At 64.8% G+C, this 17656-nt stretch overlaps 2 protein-coding genes across 5 annotated transcripts in view; one reads left to right on the top strand and one right to left on the bottom strand.

Moving 5' to 3' along the window:
* Positions 1-58: 58 nt before the first annotated feature.
* On the bottom strand, positions 59-9622 carry SLC35A2 (solute carrier family 35 member A2). 4 transcript variants are annotated; one of them, XR_008509049.1, is made up of 6 exons: positions 9542-9622; positions 8129-8311; positions 6661-6812; positions 3496-4294; positions 2193-3435; positions 1845-2130 (listed from the first exon to the last, which is right to left on the bottom strand). XR_008509049.1 is itself a non-coding variant. In XM_036405512.1 (5 exons), exons 1-5 carry the CDS (start codon positions 9600-9602, stop codon positions 599-601), a joined length of 1089 nt encoding a protein of 362 aa, XP_036261405.1. In that variant the 5' UTR covers positions 9603-9622; the 3' UTR covers positions 59-598. The 4 variants fall into 4 exon arrangements, 1 of the variants encoding a protein (XP_036261405.1); XM_036405512.1 differs by lacking the exons at positions 1845-2130; positions 2193-3435 and adding an exon at positions 59-626 and having other exon boundaries at positions 3630-4294; XR_008509048.1 differs by having other exon boundaries at positions 1845-3361; positions 3479-4294.
* A 384-nt stretch (positions 9623-10006) lies between these two features.
* The window catches only part of LOC118700930 (selenide, water dikinase 2-like), an 11131-nt gene continuing 3481 nt past the window's right edge, over positions 10007-17656 (top strand). The window contains exons 1-7 of the mRNA XM_036405503.1: positions 10007-10233; positions 11780-11883; positions 12802-12909; positions 13869-14023; positions 14751-14841; positions 15445-15544; positions 16715-16927. Of these exons, the coding sequence (XP_036261396.1) occupies positions 10014-10233; positions 11780-11883; positions 12802-12909; positions 13869-14023; positions 14751-14841; positions 15445-15544; positions 16715-16927 (991 nt within the window). The 5' untranslated portion in view covers positions 10007-10013. The remainder of the gene's footprint in view (positions 10234-11779; positions 11884-12801; positions 12910-13868; positions 14024-14750; positions 14842-15444; positions 15545-16714; positions 16928-17656) is intronic.

Here is a 17656-nt window from a genome sequence, read left to right as displayed (position 1 = left end):
GACGGCCAATGGGAGCGCGAAGGGGGTGGCGCCCCCTGGCGATGGCGCGGAGCCAAGGTTTGACCAAAATCCTCTTAATTCACCTCAAACCCGCGCGGGGGGGCCCTATGGCCCCTATAGGGACCTGGGGGGGTCTCCTATAGCCCCCGGGAGGGGGGCATGGCCATAGGGCTCCTATGGGGACCAGGAGTGTCATTGAGTCCTCCTATAGGGACTGGGGAGGGTCCATATGGCCCCTATAGGGACTGGGGGGAGGGTCCATATGGCCCCTATAGGGACTGGGGGGAGGGTCCATATGGCCCCTATAGGGATGGGGGGGAAGGGTCCATATAGCCCCTATAGGGACTGGGGGGAGCTGTCCCTATAGCCCCCATGATGGGGAGGGTCCATATGGCCCCTATAGGGACTGGGGGGGAGCTGTCCCTATAGCCCCCATGATGGGGAGGGTCCATATGGCAGCTGTAGGGACTGAGGGGTCCTGGGGCGAGCACAGGGCCCTATAGAGGGTCCATATGGATCCTATAGTGCCCCATAGGGCCCCAGGCAGCCTCTATAGGGCCCGGGGTCGCTCTATAGGGCCCGGGGTCGCTCAGTGCCGTCAGGTGCCCTTGGCCTTGCTGGGAGACCTGCAAGAGAGAGAGACCCTGAGAGGCCCTATGGATCCTATAGGGCCCGGGGAGCTCCAGAGGGGTCTGCAGGGGCTGGGAGAGCCCTGGGGGATCCCATACGGCCCTGGGGGGGTCCCCTATGGATCCCATACGGCCCAGGGGGGAGGGTCCCTTATGGATTCTATAGGGCCCTGGGCAGTTCCTATGGATCGTACAGGGTCCAGGGGCTCCCTATGGATCCTGTAAGGCCCCAGGAGGTCCCTATGGATCCCTGAGGGGTCCTGTGGGATCTGGGGAGGGTCCCTATAGATCCCATACAGCCCTGGGGGCTCCCCCTATGGATCCTGTATGGTCCCAGGCAGGTCCCTATGGATCCCATATGGCCCAGGGGGGAGGGTCCCTTATGGATTCTATAGGGCCCTGGACAGTTCCTATGGATCTCACACAGTCCAGGGGGTTGGTTCCCTGTGGATCCCATCCCGCCCCCCCATCCCGGTCCCAGGCAGTCCCCTATGGATCCCATGCGGCCCCTATGGATCCCATTTGGCCCCCTGTGGATCCCATGCAGTCCCCTGTGGATCCCATCCCGCCCTGGGCAGTCCCCTATGGATCCCATCCGTCGCCCATGGATCCCATCCATCCCCATGGATCCCATCCATCCCCCATGGATCCCATTTGGCCCCATGGATCCCATTTGGCCCCCATGGATCCCATTTGGCCCCATGGATCCCATTTGGCCCCATGGATCCCATTTGGCCCCCATGGATCCCATCCATCCCCATGGCTCCCATCCATCCCCATGGATCCCATCCATCCCCATGGATCCCATTTGTCCCCCATGGATCCCATCCATCCCCATGGATCCCATCCATCCCCCATGGATCCCATCCATCCCCATGGATCCCATCCATCCCCATGGATCCCATGCTGTCCCCTATGGCTCCCATCCATCCCCCATGGATCCCATGCTGTCCCCCATGGATCCCATCCATCCCCCATGGATCCCATGCTGTCCCCCATGGATCCCATCCATCCCCCATGGCTCCCATCCATCCCCCATGGATCCCATTTGGCCCCTATGGCCCCCATGGCTCCCATCCATCCCCATGGATCCCATCCATCCCCCATGGATCCCCTATGGCCCCCATGGATCCCATCCATCTCCCATGGATCCCATGCTGTCCCCCATGGCTCCCAGCCCCCCGGGTTAGTGTGTTAGTGCCCCCCAGCACGCGCTTTAACCAAATCCTCCTTTATTAGCCCCAAAGCTCGTTAAAAACGCGCCCGGCCCCTCCCCCCTACAAAATCTGTACATCCGGCCCCTCCCCCACCGGCCGGGGGGCGGGGTCCCAATGAGCCCCTCATTAACCCTTCATTAACCTCTGACCTCGTTAACCCCGCTGACCTCATTAACCCAGAGCTCCTTCATTAACCTCATTAATCCCACTGACCTCATTAACCTCTGATCTCATTAACCTCGTTAACCCCACTGACCTCATTAACCCAGAGCTCCTTCATTAACCTCATTAACCTCTGATCTCATTAACCCCACTGATCTCATTAACCCAGAGCTCCTTCATTAACCTCATTAATCCCACTGACCTCATTAACCCTGCTGACCTCATTAACCTCATTAACCTCTGATCTCATTAACCCTGCTGACCTCATTAACCCCATTAACCCTGCTGACCTCATTAACCTCATTAACTTCTGATCTCATTAACCCTGCTGACCTCGTTAACCTCTGGCCTCATTAATCTCCACCTCAGCATCCCCCAGCACCCAATGAGCCTTAATGAGCCCCCAACAATTAATGAGCATTAACGAACTCCCTAACGAGCCTCTGCAGGTCCCTAATGAGCCTTAATGAGCTCCCCATCCCCTAATGAGCCTCTGCAGGTCCTTAATGAGCCTTAATGAGCCTTAACGAGTCCCCACCACCCAAACAAGGCCAACACCGGGGTCCCCCCTGCTGACCCCCCAGCTCCTCCATCATCCTAACGAGGCTAATGAGGTTAATGAGCCCTAATGAGCCTAAGGAGCTCTAATGAGCCCTAATGAGCCTAATGAGCCCCTGCCACCTGCTGACCCGAGGACCCCTAAGCTCCTCCACCATACTAATGAGGTTAATGAGCCTTAATGAGCTCTAATGAGCCCTAATGAGGCCCTGCCACCTGCTGCCCCTCACCTGGGTCCCCTCACCTGCGGACCCTGGGGACCCCCAAGCTCCTCCACCGTACTAATGAGCCCTAATGAGCCTAACGAGTCTTAATGAGCTCTAATGAACTCTAATGAGGCTAATGAGCCTAAGTAGCCCTAATGAGTCCTAATGAGCTCTAATGAGGCCCTGCCACCTGGCTCCCCTCACCTGCTGACCCCTGGGGACCCCCCAAGCTCCTCCACCATACTAATGAGACTAATGAGCCTAACGAGTCTTAATGAGCCCTAATGAGCTCTAATGAGCCCCTGCCACCTGCTGCCCCTCACCTGGGTCCCCTCACCTGCTGACCCTGGGGACCCCCAAGCTCCTCCACCATACTAATGAGCTCTAATGAACCTTAACGAGCTCTAATGAGCCTAATGAGGCCCTGCCACCTACTGCCCCTCACCTGCTGACCCCTGGGGACCCCCCCAAGCTCCTCCACCATACTAATGAGTCCTAATGAGCCCTAATGAGATCCTGCCACCTGCTGAGCCCTCACTTGCTGCCCCTCACCTGGACACTGTCACCTGCTCACCCTGCAGCCCCTCACCTGGGTCCCCTCACCTGGGCACCCTCACCTGTGCACCCCTCACCTGGGTCCCCTCCTCACCTCAGCACCCTCACCTGCGCACCCCTCACCTTGGCACCCTCACCTGCTGCCCCTCACCTGGGTCCCCTCCTCACCTTGGCACCCTCACCTGCTCACCCCTCACCTGGGTCTCCCCGCCCCGCTCGCGGCCCCGTCCGTCCCGTCCCTCCCTCCGTCCCCTCGGCCCCGCGGCGTCCCCGTGTCCGTCCCTCCCTAGGGCCCCACTGACTTGCCGGGGTCCTGCCCGCGGGCGGCGGCCTGGCCGCGGGGCCGCCCGTAGAGCACCACGGCGGCGAGCACCATGGCGGTGCCGGCCAGGAAGGGCGCGCGCGGCCGGAAGCCGAACAGGTGCGCCGAGGCGGCCGTGGAGGCCAGGATGGAGAGCGCCGTGGCGAAGCCCTTGAGGATGTTGTCGGCGTAGCGCACCACCACGGCCACCAGCAGCCCCCCGGCCGCCTGGTTCACCACCACGGCCCACACGGCGCCGTTGTAGCCGTAGAAGAAGCCGAGCGCGGCCACGGCGGGGCCCTCGGCGGCCAGCATGGCGCCCAGCCCCACGGCCGTGCCCACGGCGCCCAGCTGCACGTTGCGCAGCCAGATGGAGCCGCCCAAGCGCTTCAGCAGCCGCTCGAAGTAGACGCCGGCGAAGCCCGAGGACAGGCAGGAGGCGGCCACGGCCGCCAGCCCCACGGCGTAGCTCTGGGGCGGCCCCTCGGGGCCCGCGGACGGCGGCAGCGCCCCCGCGGCCGGCACGGCCCGGGCCTGCTCCGCCTGCACCAGCGCCACCCCCGCGAACAGCAGCGCCAGCGACAGCCACTGCAGCCGCGACAGCGCCGTGCCCAGCAGCAGCACCGAGAACAGCGCCGTGGTCAGGATCTTCAGCTGGTACGTCACCTGCGGGGACAGGGACATGGGGACAGGGTCAGCTGGGGACAGCAATGGGGACAGGGACATGGGGACAGTCAGTGGGGACAGCGACAGGGTCACCTGTGGGGACAGCAATGGGGACAGGGACATGGGGACATGGGGACAGGGTCAGCTGGGACAGGGACAGGATCTTCAGCTGGTACGTCACCTGCGGGGACAGGGACATGGGGACAGTCAGTGGGGACAGCGACAGGGTCACCTGCGGGGACAGCAATGGGGACAAGGTCAGCTGGGGACAGCATGGGGACAGGATCTTCAGCTGGTACGTCACCCGCGGGGATGGGGACAGCAAGGGGGACAGTCAGTGGGGACAGTGGGGACAGGGACAGGATCTTCAGCTGGTATGTCACCTGCAGGGACAGCAATGGGGACAGGGTCATGGGGACAGCATCAGCTGGGGAGAGGGACAGGGTCAGCTGGGGACAGGAACAGTCAGTGGGGACAGGATCTTCAGCTGGTACGTCACCTGCGGGGACAGCAATGGGGACAGGGACATGGAGACAGTCAGTGGGGACAGGGACAGGGTCACCTGCGGGGACAGCAATGGGGACAGGGACAGGGGGACAGGGTCGGTGGGGACAGGGACAGCATCTTCAGCTGGTACGTCACCTGCGGGGATGGGGACAGCAAGGGAGACAGTCAGTGGGGACAGGGACAGGGTCATGTGGGGACAGCAATGGGGACAGGGACATGGGGACAGGGTCAGCTGGGACAGGGACCGGATCTTCAGCTGGTATGTCACCTGCGGGGACAGGGACATGGGGACAGGGTCAGGGGGACAGGGACAGGATCTTCAGCTGGTATGTCACCTGCGGGGACGGGGACACCAAGGGGGACAGTCAGTGGGGACAACAGGGACAGCAAGGGGGACAGTCAGTGGGGACAGCGGGGACAGGAACAGTCAGTGGGGACAGGGACAGCGTCAGAGTCAGCTGGGGACAGCAGGGACAGGGTCAGCTGGGGACAGGGACAGTCAGTGGGGACAGGGACAGGATCTTCAGCTGGTACATCACCTGAGGACAGCGGGGACAGGGACATGGGGACAGTCACCTGGGACAGGGACAAAGCCACCTGCAGGGACAGCAGGGACCCAGTCACCTGGGACAGGGTCACCTGGGAGACAGGGACAGCTGGTGACAGCAGGGACAGGGTCACCTGCGGGATGGGAACACAGTGACACATGGGGGACAAGAACACCTGAGGACAGGGTCACCTGTGGGGACACACAGGTGTGGGAACAGGGACACAGACGCTGTCACCAGCAGGGACATCAGGGACAGGGACCCCGGACATTGTCACAAGGGCACAAGGACAGGGGCAGGGTGACTGTCACAGGGACATGGGCACAGGGACACCATGACTGTCACAGGGACATGGGGACAAGGACATGGTGACTGTCACAGGGACGTGAGGATGGGGACACTGCGACTGTCACAGGGTCACAAGGACAAGGACACCGCAACTATCACAGGGACACGGGGACTGTCACAGGGAGATGGGGACAAGGACAGGGTGACTGTCACAAGGGCACAAGGACAAGGACACCGTGGCTGTCAGGTGGACACAGGCACAGGGACACCGTGACTGTCACAGGGACATGGGGACTGTCACAGGGACACTGTGACTGTCACAGGGACACAGGGACAAGGACACGGTCACTGTCACAGGAACATGAGGACAGAAGCACCGTGACTGTCACAGGGACACCATAACTGTCATAGGGACATGGGGACTGTCACAGGGACATGGGGACTGTCACAGGGACACCATGACTGTCATAGGGACACCATAACTGTCATAGGGACATGGGCACTGTCATAGGGACACCGTAACTGTCACCAGGGACACGGGGACTGTCACAGGGACACCATAACTGTCACAGGGACACGGGGACTGTCATATGGACACCATAACTGTCATGGGGACACCATAACTGTCACAGGGACACCATAACTGTCACCAGGGACACCATAACTGTCACAGGGACACGGGGACTGTCACAGGGACACCATAACTGTCACCAGGGACATGGGGACTGTCACAGGGACACCATAACTGTCACAGGGACACGGTGACAAGCGCACTGTGGCTGTCACAATAACTTGGCCACAGGGACACAGTGACAGTCACCAAGGTCCCCAAGCTCATCACCTCCCTGTGTGCCAGCTGTCCCCATGTGCCACCTCCCTGTGTGCCACCTCCCTCCGTGTGCCACCTCCCCTCAAGTGCCACCTCCCCCTGAGTGCCACCACTCCCAGGTGCCACCTGTCCCCGTGTCCCAGCTGTCCCCAGGTGCCACCTCCCCCGGTGTGTCCCGTGTCCCCGTGTCACACCTGGAAGGTGGCGGCGGGCAGGTTGGAGATGGCCACGTACTGCAGGTTGTTCTGCAGGGTGTAGATGAGGGAGGGGACAGCCAGGCGCAGCGTGTCCCCAAACTGTCCCACCACGGCCTCGTGCAGCGTCACCGCCGTCTGCCGGACGCTGCCTGCGGGGACAGGGCTCAGCACGGGGACGTGGCCACGGCCACTCCGTCCCTGCCACCCCCCCGTGAGCCTCCCGTGTCCCCTCGTGTCCCCCGGGTCTCTGCCACTCGTCACCGCGTCCCTCCAATGTCCCCAGTGTCCCCACCGTGTGACCCCTGCCCAGTCCCCTCCTGGTCCCTCGTGTCCCCTTTGTGTCCCCACCCCCTCAGCCTGTGCTCGCCTCAGAGCTGAGGATGGCACAGTGCCAGGGTGGCCCTGGCCCCGCCATGTCCCCACTGTCCCCAGTGTCACCATGTCCCCACTGTCCCCAGTGTCACCATGTCCCCACTGTCCCCAGTGTCCCCAGTGTCACCATGTCCCCAGTGTCACCATGTCCCCAATGTCCCCATGTCCCCACTGTCCCCAGTGTCACCATGTCCCCACTGTCCCTAGTGTCCCCAGTGTCACCATATCCCCAGTGTCACCATGTCCCCAATGTCACCATGTCCCCAGTGTCCCTGCTGTCCCCAATGTCCCCAGTGTCCCCAATGTCCTCAGTGTCCCCAATGTCCTCAGTGTCCCTCATGTCCCCACTGTCCCCAGTGTCCCCCAATGTCCCCAGTGTCCCCAGCTCACCCCTGTGCTGGATGAGCAGCAGCAGCAGGCATAGAGCCCATGTCCCCAGTGTCCCCAATATCCCCACTGTCCCCAGTGTCCCCAATATCCCCAGTGTCCCCTCATGCTCACCCCGGTGCTGGATCAGCAGCAGCAGGCACAGAGCCCATGTCCCCAGTGTCCCCATGTCCCCATTGTCCCCACTGTCCCCAGTGTCCCCAATGTCCCCACTGTCCCCATTGTCCCCATTGTCCCCAATGTCCCCATTGTCCCCAATGTCCCCAGTGTCTCCAGTGTTCCCAGTGTCCCCAATGTCCCCTCATGCTCACCCCGGTGCTGGATCAGCAGCAGCAGCAAGCACAGAGCCAATGTCCCCAGTGTCCCCAGTGTCCCCAATGTCCCCACTGTCCCCAGTGTCCCCAATGTCCCCAATGTCCCCTCATGCTCACCCCGGTGCTGGATCAGCAGCAGCAGCAGGCACAGCCCCAATGTCCCCACTGTCCCCAGTGTCCCCAATGTCCCCTCATGCTCACCCCAGTGCTGGATCAGCTGCAGCAGCAGGCACAGCGCCAGTGTCCCCAATGTCCCCAGTGTCCCCAGTGTCCCCAATGTCCCCATGTCCCCAATGTCCCCATTGTCCCCAATGTCCCCAGTGTCCCCAATGTCCCCAGTGTCCCCAATGTCCCCAGTGTCCCCAGTGTCCCCAATGTCCCCTCATGCTCACCCCGGTGCTGGATCAGCAGCAGCAGCAGGCAGGCGCTGCCCTTCATGGCCTCGGCCATCACCACGGCCGTGGTGGGCAGGAACCTCTCCCCGGGCAGGGTGCGCACGTAGCGGATGCTGAGCACCAGCGACGCGTTCTGCAGCACCAGCACGCCCAGGCTGGCGTACTTCACCTTCCGGGACACTGCGGGGACAGGGACAGGTCACTGAGGGGTGGGGACACCGGGCTGAGACACCCTGAGACCCCTCAGCACACCCAGGCTGGTGCACTTCACACACAGGGACACTGAGGGGACAGGGACAGGTTACTGAGGGGTGGGGACACCAGGCTGAGACACCCTGAGACCCCCCAGCACGCCCAGGCTGGCGCACTTCACACACAGGGACACTGTGGGGACACCGAGCTGTCACTGAGGGACAGGGGGACACCGGGCTAAACCCCCCCTGAGCCCCTCCAGGCACGCCCAGGCTGGCACACTCCGCACACAGGGACACTGTGGGGACAGGGATGGGCCACTGAGGGGTGGGGACACCGGGCTGAGCCCCCCTGAGCCCCCCTGAGATCCCCCAGCATGCCCAGGCTGGTGCACTTCACACACCAGGACACTGAAGGGACACCGGGCTGTCACTGAGGGGTGGGGACACCAGGCTAAACCCCCCCTAAGATCCCCCAGCACGCCCAGGCTGGCGTATTTCACACACCAGGACACTGTGGGGACAGGGACAGGTCACTGAGGGACAGGGGGACACCAGGCTAAACCCCCCCCTGAGCCCCCCCAGGCACCCCGGGATGGGAGCTTCACACTGTGGGGACACTGAGGGGACACTGAGGGGCGGGGGGACACCAGGCTGAGCCCCCCGGAACCCCCCCGGGCACTACAGGATGGGAACTTCACCCACCCGGACACGGGGGTCACCTGGGGTCCCCCCCCATCACAGCCCCCCGGATCTGTCCCAAAGCCCCGCCCGCCCATGACCCCTCTGCCACATCTGCCCCACGCCCCCCAAAACCGCCCCCAAACCCCCCCCAACACCCCCAGTCCCTTTTGCCTTCCAGATCACCCGGACCCCCCAAAATCACCCTCAGCCCCCCAGATCCTTCAAACCCCCCAATACCCCCAGATCCCGGGGATCCCTGAAAACGCCCCCAGCCCCCCTCATCCCCCTGACACCCCCGCCCCCCGGACTCCCCAAAACCGCCCCCAGCCCCCCAGAGCACCCCCAGATCCCCGGGATGCCCCCGGACCCCCCAGATCCCCCCGTCCCCCCTGCTCTGCCCCATTCCCCCAGCCCCCCTCACCCCGCAGCCCCCCAGCGCCCCCCGCACCCCCAGCCGGATCCCCCACCCCGCAACCCCCCCCGGCCCTGCCCGGGCCCCGCTGCCCCCCGGCCGCTCCCGCCCGTGCCCCCTCACCCGTCGCGGGCCCCGCGGAGTCTCCGGAGCCTCCCCCGTCCGCCGTCCCCGGGGCCGCCATGGTGGCACCTGCACAGCACTTCCGCTTCCGGCCACGACGCGGCCCCGCCCACCCAATGGGAGCGCTCCGCCCCCAGAGGGTCCGGCCAATCCCCGCGCACTTTCGCGCGGCGCCCCGCCTTCTCGGCCACTCTGACCAATCAGCGCTCGCCTCGCGCGCTTCCCGCCGCCGATTCGCGCTGTTTCCTCCTCTCTCAGGTGAGCCGCGCCTCCTTCGCCCACAGACCAATCGCCGCTCTCCTCACCTCTCACACCCCCATTGCGCCCCGCCCAGCACTCGCACCACCTCCTCCCTCTCCAAACCCACCAATCCGCGCCCGCCTCCCTCACGGCTCGCCCAATCAGCGCCGGCCGGCGGCAGGCCCGCAGCCAATCGGCAGCGGCGGCGCTCGGCGGGCCCGTGCATTCCAAGATGGCGGCGGTGGCGGGCGGGTCGCGGCGCTGGGACCCCGCGGCGCTGGGGCTGGACCCGGCCTGGCGCCTCACGGCCTACGGCGAGCTGCGCGGCTGAGGCTGCAAAGTCCCGCAGGAGACGCTGCTCAAGCTCCTGGCGGGACTGGAAGGGCAGCGCCCGGGAGGAGGAGGCGGAGGGGAAGGGCAGGAAGCGGAGAGCGGCGGGGCCCCGGCGCTGGGTGAGAGTGGGGAGAGCCCGGGAGGCTGCAGGGGCCCGGGGGCTCTGGGGGGAGCCCGGGGGTGCGGCTGAGGGAGCCTGAGGGGCTTGGGGAGCCCTCAGACGGGGGGCTTGGGGGAGCCAGGAGGGCTCTGGGTGGGCTCGGGGGCGCTGAGGGCTTTGGGGGAGCCCTCGGAGGGGGCGCTGAGGGGTTTGGGGCTGTTTGGGGCTTTCAGGGGGGGCTCAGGAGAAGCCAGGAGGGCTCGGGGGCGCTGAGGGGTTTGGGGGAGCCCTGTGAGGGGGGCACTGAAGAGTTTGGGGGGCTCCGGGCGGGCTCGGGGGTGCTGAGGGGCTTTGGGGGAGCCCTCAGTGAGGGCGCTGAGGGGTTTGGGGGCTCAGGGGTCAGACCTGGGGGGTTTCGGGCCCGTGGGGGGGGCACGGTGCAAAGGTCGCCTGGCGAGAGCGGGAGGGGGCAAAGGGCGTGGGGGGAGGGGACAGGGGAGGGGGGAGGGGACAGGGGAGGGGCGTGGCCCCCGGGTCCGGGTCCCCCCTCCCGACCGGATCCGCGTTCCGGCCCTGCCCCGGCCCTGCGTGCCCCACCCCGGCGGGGGCTGTGCTGCCATGGGGGGCTCCGTGCCCCCCTCGTGCCCCCCGTGATGGGCTCGGTGCCCCCCCGATGGCCTTGGTGCCCCACCTGTGCCCCTCTGAGGGCTTGGTGCCCCCATGATGGGCTCAGTGCCCCCCTCGTGCCCCCTCTGAGGGGCTCTGTGCCCCCATGATGGTCTCAGTGCCCCCTCGTGCCCCCCATGATGGGCTCGGTGCCCCCCTTGTGCCCCCTGTGATGGGCTCAGTGCCCCCCCTGAGCACGTGGTGCCCCCCTTGTGCCCCCTGTGATGGGCTCAGTGCCCCCATGATGGGCTCGGTGCCCCCCTTGTGCCCTCCATGATGGGCTCGGTGCCCCCCTTGTGCCCCCTATGATGGGTTCAGTGCCCGCCCCGAGGGCCCAATGCCCCACTCATGATGGGCTCAGTACCCCCATAAGTGCTTGGTGCCCCCCATGATGGGCTCAGTGCCCCCCCCCGATGGGCTCAGTGCCCCCTTTGTGCCCCCCATGATGGGCTCAGTGCCCCCCCGATGGCCTTGGTGCCCCCCTTGTGCCCCCTCTGAGGGGCTCTGTGCCCCCAGGACAGACTCAGTGCCCCCCATGATGGGCTCAGTGCCCCCCCTGAGCTCTGGGTCCCCCCCATGGTCTCTCAGTGCCCCATGGTGCCCCCATGGTGCCCCCATGGTCACTCAGTGCCCCCCTGTGCCCCCCATGGTCACTCAGTCCCCCCTGTGCCCTCTGGTGCCCCCATGGTCACTCAGTGCCCCCTGTGCCCCCCATGCTCTCTCAGTGCCCCCTGTGCCCCCATGGTCTCTCAGTGCCCCCCATGGTCTCTCAGTGCCCCCTGTGCCCCCCATGGTCTCTCAGTGCCCCCCATGGTCTCTCAGTGCCCCTATGGTGCCCCCATGGTCTCTCAGTGCCCCCTGTGCCCCCCATGGTCTCTCAGTGCCCCCTGTGCCCGCAGGCATCGGCCTGGACTCGTGTGTGATCCCCCTGAGGCACGGGGGGCTCTCGCTGGTGCAGACCACGGACTTCTTCTACCCCATCATCGATGACCCCTACATGATGGTACCCCAAAAACACCCAGAAACACCCCTGGGACCCCAAAAACGCCAGAGATACCCCTGGGACCCCAGAGATACCCCTGGGACCCCAAAAACCCCAGAGATACCCCTGGGACCCCAGAGATACCCCCTGCACCCCAAAAACCCCTGTGGGACCCCAAAAATGCCCCCTGGCACCCCAAAACGTCCCTGAGACCCCATAAACCCCTCCTGCACCCCAAAATCAGCCCCAGGGATCCCGCAGCTCTCATCCCATTTTGGGTCCCCCCAATCCCATTTTGGGTGCCCCAATCCCATTTTGGGCCCCCCAGTCCTGTCCTAGACCCCCCCAATCCCATTTTGGGCCCCCAAATCCCATTTTGGGCCCCCCAATCCCATTTTGGACCCCCCCAATCCCATTTTGGCCCCCCCCAAATCTCACCTGGGCCCCCCAAAGCCTCTTTTGAACCCCCCAGTCCTCCCCTGGATCCCCCAAACACCATCAGGGCCCCCCAGTCCTGTCCTGGAACCCTCAAATCCCATTTTGGGCCCCCCAAATCCCATTTTGGGCCCCCCCAATCCCATTTTGGGCCCCCCCAATCCCATTTTGGGCCCCCCATTCCCATTTTGGTCCCCCCCAATCCCATTTTGGTCCCCCCCAGTCCCATTTTGGGCCCCCCAATCCCATTCTGGCCCCCCCAATCCCATTTTGGGCTCCCCAATCCCATTTTGGGCTCCCCCAATCCCATTTTGGGCCCCCCAATCCCATTTTGGGTGCCCCAATCCCATTTTGGGCCCCCCAATCCCATTTTGGGCTCCCCAATCCCATTTTGGTCCCCCCCCAATCCCATTTTGGGCCCCCCAATCCCATTTTGGGCTCCCCCAATCCCATTTTGGGCCCCCCATTCCTGTCCTGGAGCCCCAAGCCCCCTGTCCCCTGCAGGGCCGCATCGCCTGTGCCAACGTGCTGAGTGACCTGTACGCCATGGGGGTGACAGAGTGTGACAATGTCCTGATGCTGCTGAGCGTCAGCCAGCGCATGAGCGACGAGGTGACGGGGACAGGAGGGGACACGGGGGGACACAGGGACATGGGGGGACACAGGGACATGGGGGGACACAGCCTGGGGGTGACAGAGTGTGACAATGTCCTGATGCTGCTGAGCGTCAGCCAGCGCATGAGCGACGAGGTGACAGGGACAGGGGGACATGGGGGGACACAGGGGGGACACGAGGGGACACAGCCTGAGGGTGACAGGGGCTTGATGCTGCTGAGCGAGGAGGGGACAGGGACAGGGGGACACAGGGACATGGGGGGACACAGGGGCATGGAGAGACACAGGGACATGGAGGGACACAGGGGCATGGAGGGGTGACAGGGGACACAGGGTGACAAGGACACTGAGAGGATGACAGGGACAGGGGGGAGTTGACAGGGACACAGGGGGTGACAGTGACACTGAGGGGGATTTCAGGGGACACAGGGGGTGGCAGTGACCCGGGGGGGTTTCAGGGGACACTGTGGGGGTGGCAGTGACCGGGGTGACAGTGACCGGGGTGTGACAGTGACCTGGGGTGACAGTGACACTGTGGGTGGTGGCAGGGCACACAGGGGGTGGCAGTGACCCAGGTGGTGACAGTGACACTATGGGTGGTGGCAGGGCACACAGGGGGTGACAGTGACCGGGGTGTGACAGTGACCCGGGGTGACAGTGACACTGTGGGTGGTGGCAGGCCACACAGGGGGTGACAGTGACCCAGGGGGTGGCAGTGACCGGGGTGTGACAGTGACCCAGGGGGTGACAGTGACCCAGGGGGTGACAGTGACCGGGGTGGCAGGGGACACTGTGGTTGTGACAGTGACCCAGGGGGTGACAGTGACCGGGGTGGCAGTGACCGGGGTGTGACAGTGACCCAGGGGGTGACAGTGACACTGTGGGTGGTGGCAGGGCACACTGTGGTTGTGACAGTGACCCAGGGGGTGACAGTGCCGCTGCCGGTGTCCCCCCAGGAGAGGGACAAGGTGATGCCGCTGATCATCCAGGGCTTCCGGGACGCGGCCGAGGACGGGGGGACATCGGTGACCGGGGGACAGACGGTGCTGAACCCCTGGGTCATCGTGGGGGGCGTGGCCACCGCCGTCTGCCAATCCAGCGAGTTCATCATGTGAGCCGGGGGCGGGGCCATGGCCTGTCAATCATGGCGTGGTGGGTGGGACCATGGTCTGTCAATCATGGTGTGGTGGGCGGGGGCACTGCCACATGTCAATCATAGCATGGTGGGTGGGACCACTGTCTCCTGTCAATCATGGGTGTGGTGGGTGTGGCCGCTGTCTCCTGTCAATCATGGTGTGGTGGGCGGGGGCACTGCCACATGTCAATCATAGTGTGGTGGGAGGGGCCACTGTCTCCTGTCAATCATTGGTGTGGTGGGTGTGGCCACTTCTGCCTGTCAATCATTGTGTGGTGGGTGGGGCCAATGTCTCCTGTCAATCATTGGTGTGGTGGGCAGGGCCACTTCTGCCTGTCAATCATGGGTGTGGTGGGCGGGGGCACTGGCACATGTCAATCATGGTGGGGTGGGAGGGGCCACTGCCTCCTGTCAATCATTAGTGTGGTGGGCGGGGCCATTGATACCTGTCAATCATTGGCGTGATACTGACATGGGGCGGGGTTTGGAGGATGGGGCGGGGTTTGGGGACATGGGGGGCGGGGTTTGGGGACATGGGGGCGGGGTTTGGGACATGGGGCGGGGTTTATGGACATGGGGCGGGGTTTGGGGACATGGGGGCGGGGTTTGGGACATGGGGGCAGGGTTTATGGACATGGGGCGGGGTTTGGGGACATGGGGGCAGGCCCAGGGCGTGTCCCACGCTGACCCCAGCCCCGCCCAGGCCGGACAGTGCCGTGCCTGGGGACGTGCTGGTGCTGACCAAGCCCCTGGGGACACACATGGCTGTCACCGCCCACCAGTGGCTGGACATGGTGAGTGACCCCAGGAGCACCTGCGCGGGGACAGCGGCACAGAGCCAGCCCTGTGTCCCCAGGGCCACCTCAGAGGGGTCTGCACACACCCAGGTGTCCCCAGGAGGAGCCACAACGGGACTGGAACCCACCTGAGGTGTCCCCAGGGGACTCCAAAGCCACCCCCGATGTCCCTGAAGGGATGGAGCTCCCACCTGGGAGTCCCTGAGCCACCCCTGGTGTCCCCAAAGGGGCCCTGAGCACCGCGGGGCTGTCCCCAGGGTGTCCCCACAGTGTCCCTGACCCTGTCCCTGCTGCCCCTGCAGTGTCCCTGACCCTGTCCCCTCAATGTCCCTGACCCTCTCCCCAGAGTGTCCCTGACGCTGTCCCCGCTGTCCCCTCAGTGTCCCTGACCCTGTCCCTGGCACTGTCCCCACACTGTCCCTGCTGTCCCCTCAGTGTCCCTGACCCTGTCCCTGACCCTGTCCCTGGCACTGTCCCCACACTGTCCCCGCTGTCCCCTCAGTGTCCCTGACCCTGTCCCTGGCACTGTCCCCACACTGTCCCCGCTGTCCCCTCAGTGTCCCTGACCCTGTCCCCACACTGTCCCCGCTGTCCCCGCAGCCCGAGCGCTGGAACAAGATCAAGCTGGTGGTGACGCGTGAGGAGGTGGAGCTGGCGTACCAGGAGGCTGTGGCCAGCATGGCCACCCTGAACCGCACCGGTGAGGGACACTGGGGACACCGGGGACACACTGGGGACACACTGGGGACAACACTGGGGACACCCTGGGGACAACACTGGGGACACTGGGGACACCACTGGGGGACACTGGGGACACCACTGGGGGACACTGGGAACACCACTGGGGACACCGGGGACACACTGGGGACACTGGGGACACCCTGGGGACACCCTGGGGACACTGGGGACACCACTGGGGACACCACTGGGGACACACTGGGGGACACTGGGGACACCGGGGACACCCTGGGGGACACTGGGGACAACACTGGGGACACACTGGGGACACTGGGGACAACACTGGGGGACACTGGGGACAACACTGGGGACACCACTGGGGACACCCTGGGGAACACTGGGGACACTGGGAACACCACTGGGGACACCCTGGGGGACACCCTGGGGACACCCTGGGGACACCCTGGGGAACACTGGGGACACCCTGGGGGACACTCTGGGGAAACTCTGGGGAAACTCTGGGGGACACAGGGGACACCACTGGGGGACACCCTGGGGGACACTGGGGACACCCTGGAGACACACTGGGGACACCCTGGGGAACACTGGGGGCATCCTGGAGGACACTGGGGACACCCGTGGGGACACCACTGGGGGCTGTCCCTGTCCCTGTCCCTGTCCCCTGAGCTGTCCCTGTCCCTGTCCCTGTCCCCAGCTGCCGGGTTGATGCTGTCCCTGTCCCTGTCCCTGCTGACCCCTCCTGTCCCTGTCCCTGTCCCTGAGCTCTCCCTGTCCCTGTCCCTAACCCTGTCCCTGTCCCCTCCCTGTCTCTGTCCCCAGCTGCGGGGCTGATGCTGTCCCTGTCCCTGTCCCTGTCCCTGTCCCTGTCCCTGTCCCTGATGCTGTCCCTGTCCCTAACCCTGTCCCTGTCCCTAACCCTGTCCCCTCCCTGTCCCTGTCCCCAGCTGTGGGGCTGATGCTGTCCCTGTCCCTGTCCCTGTCCCTGATGCTGTCCCTGTCCCTGTCCCTAACCCTGTCCCTAACCCTGTCCCCTCCCTGTCCCCAGCTGCGGGGCTGATGCTGTCCCTGATGCTGTCCCTGTCCCTAACCCTGTCCCTGTCCCTGTCCCCAGCTGCGGGGCTGATGCTGTCCCTGATGCTGTCCCTGTCCCTAACCCTGTCCCTGTCCCCAGCTGCGGGGCTGATGCGCGCCTTCGGGGCGCACGCGGCCACGGACGTGACGGGTTTCGGGGTGCTGGGGCACGCGCGGGCGCTGGCGGAGCAGCAGCGCCTGGACGTGGCCTTCGTCATCCACAACCTGCCCATCATCGCCTGCATGGCGGCCGTGAGCCGCGCCGCCGGGGGCCGGGGGGCGCTGCTGCAGGGCACGGCCCCGGAGACCTCGGGTACGGCCTGGGGACCCCGAAAACGGGACTGGGAACCCCAAAAATGGGATTGGGGACCCCAAAAACGGGACTGGGGACCCCAAAAACGGGACTGGGGACCCCAAAAACGGGACTGGGGACACCAAAAATGGGATTGGGGACCCCAAAAATGGGATTGGGGACACTGGGATTGGGGACACTGGGATTGGGATTGGGAACCCCAAAAACGGGATTGGGAACCCCAAAAACAGCATTGGGGACCCCAAAAATGGGATTGGGAACCCCAAAAATGGGATTGGGAACCCCAAAAACGGGACTGGGGACACTGGGAATGGGATTGGGGCACTGCTGCAGGGCACGGCCCCGGAGACCTCGGGTACGGCCCTGGGGACCCCGAAAACGGGACTGGGAATCCCAAAAACGGGACTGGGGACCCCAAAAATGGGACTGGGAACCCCAAAAATGGGATTGGGGACACTGGGATTGGGATTGGGGCACTGCTGCAGGGCACGGCCCCGGAGACCTCGGGTACGGCCTGGGGACCCCGAAAACGGGACTGGGAACCCCAAAAATGGGATTGGGGACCCCAAAAACGGGACTGGGGACCCCAAAAACGGGATTGGGGACCCCAAAAATGGGATTGGGAACCCCAAAAACGGGACTGGGAGCACTGGGAATGGGATCAGGGACACTGGGAATGGGATTGGGGACACTGGGAATGGGATTGGGGACACTGGGAATGGGATTGGG

This window comes from Molothrus ater, unplaced genomic scaffold, assembly GCF_012460135.2.
Source record: "Molothrus ater isolate BHLD 08-10-18 breed brown headed cowbird unplaced genomic scaffold, BPBGC_Mater_1.1 matUn_MA100, whole genome shotgun sequence".
Lineage (NCBI taxonomy): Eukaryota > Metazoa > Chordata > Aves > Passeriformes > Icteridae > Molothrus > Molothrus ater.
The sequence above is the reverse complement of the archived record's forward strand: the minus strand, read 5'-3'. Positions and strand labels throughout refer to the sequence as shown.

Bases quoted from the DNA above. Each gene is read 5' to 3' on its own strand.
- SLC35A2 (XM_036405512.1), bottom strand. From the start codon at position 9,602: ATGGCGGCCCCGGGGACGGCGGACGGGGGAGGCTCCGGAGACTCCGCG. The intron at 6,813-8,128 runs GTGAGCATGAGG...CTGTCCCCGCAG, and splicing joins GCTGCTGATCCAGCACCGGG to GCAGCGTCCGGCAGACGGCG. The intron at 4,295-6,660 runs GTGTGACACGGG...CTGTCCCCGCAG, and splicing joins TGCCCGCCGCCACCTTCCAG to GTGACGTACCAGCTGAAGAT.